Source organism: Empidonax traillii, unplaced genomic scaffold (genome assembly GCF_003031625.1).
Source record: "Empidonax traillii isolate 1590-97213 ecotype Southwest subspecies unplaced genomic scaffold, ASM303162v1 scaffold2544:size26330, whole genome shotgun sequence".
Classification (NCBI taxonomy): Eukaryota; Metazoa; Chordata; class Aves; order Passeriformes; family Tyrannidae; genus Empidonax; species Empidonax traillii.
Genome location: NW_020957737.1, coordinates 1 through 1,149, shown reverse-complemented (window position 1 = coordinate 1,149; position 1,149 = coordinate 1). Strand labels below are relative to the sequence as shown.

At 62.4% G+C, this 1,149-nt stretch overlaps 1 protein-coding gene across 1 annotated transcript in view; it reads right to left on the bottom strand.

Moving 5' to 3' along the window:
* The window catches only part of LOC114072039 (maestro heat-like repeat-containing protein family member 1), a gene marked incomplete at its 3' end in the record, with an annotated part of 25,972 nt that extends 24,843 nt beyond the window's left edge, over nucleotides 1-1,129 (bottom strand). The window contains exon 1 of the mRNA XM_027909956.1: nucleotides 1,039-1,129. Within this exon, the coding sequence (XP_027765757.1) occupies nucleotides 1,039-1,129 (91 nt within the window). The remainder of the gene's footprint in view (nucleotides 1-1,038) is intronic.
* Nucleotides 1,130-1,149: the final 20 nt, after the last annotated feature.

Here is a 1,149-nt window from a genome sequence, read left to right as displayed (position 1 = left end):
GGGGGGAGTTCCTGCTCCTCCAGGGATTCCAGAGCAGATGGCACTGCCCTGCACTCAGAGAGGGATTCCAGGAATTCCCAGGGCCTGAAGGGGCTCCAGGAGAGCTGGAGAGGGATTTGGGATGAGGGCTGGAGGGACAGCACCCAGGGAATGGCTGCCCAGGGTTAGGGGGGAGATTGGGAAGGGATTGTGAGGGAACAAGTGGGATGATGTCCAGGGGAAGGGGGGTCAGCTGGGGGTGGGGGCTGAGGGGAAGCTGTGGGAGTCACCCCATCCCCCTGGGAGTCACGAGGGGGGATCCCATGACATCCTGTGCCCACCAGTGCCACATCCTGGCACGGGGGACGATTGCAGAAGTGGCTCGAGGGGGGAAGGGGGGTTGGCAGGAGGGTCTCCAGGAGCTCATGGAATTGCTGAGGCTGGAAAATCCATCAGAGCCCACCGAGTCCAACCATCCCCCAGCCCTGCCCGTGTCCCCAAGTGCCACCTCCCCAGGGATGGTCAATAATCCCCCAGGGATGGGGATCCAGGGCCGGGCAGCCCCTTCCCAGCAGGGATTTATATCCCAAATATCCCAAATAAAGCTCCCCTGGCACAGTTTGGGGCTGTTCCCCTCGTCCTGTCCCTGTTCCCTGGGAGCAGAGCCCCATCCCACCTGGCTCCTGTCCCCCTGGATTCCCTCTGAAGGCTGAACCCTCCCAGCTCCCTCAGGAGCTCTCCAGACCCTTCCCATCCCTGGACACGCTCCAGCCCTGCCATGATCCCTCTTTCCTTCCCAATCCCACCAGGATGGCCCCCTCAGGAGCATCCACAGCCTCTTTTTCCAGAGGAGGAAGCCGAGGGAGCCAGGACAGGCCGGGCACAAAGCGGGATCAGGCAGAGCTTCCCCTGGATCAGAGAATCCTGGGATGCTCCGGGTGGGAAGGGACCTCCAAGCCCACCCAGTGCCAACGGGCAAAGCCACACCCACCCCCCCATCCCCATCCCCCCTTTTTCCAGGGAAAGGAGCCCCTTTCCCACAGCCCCCCCGGAAGGTACCGTAGCAGAAGACGGATTTCATGTGGTCCTGCTTGGCCATCCCCAGCATGGGCAGCATCGTGCCCAGGATGGAGTTGAGGAAGGGCACCATTCCGAACACTGGGAAGGAAA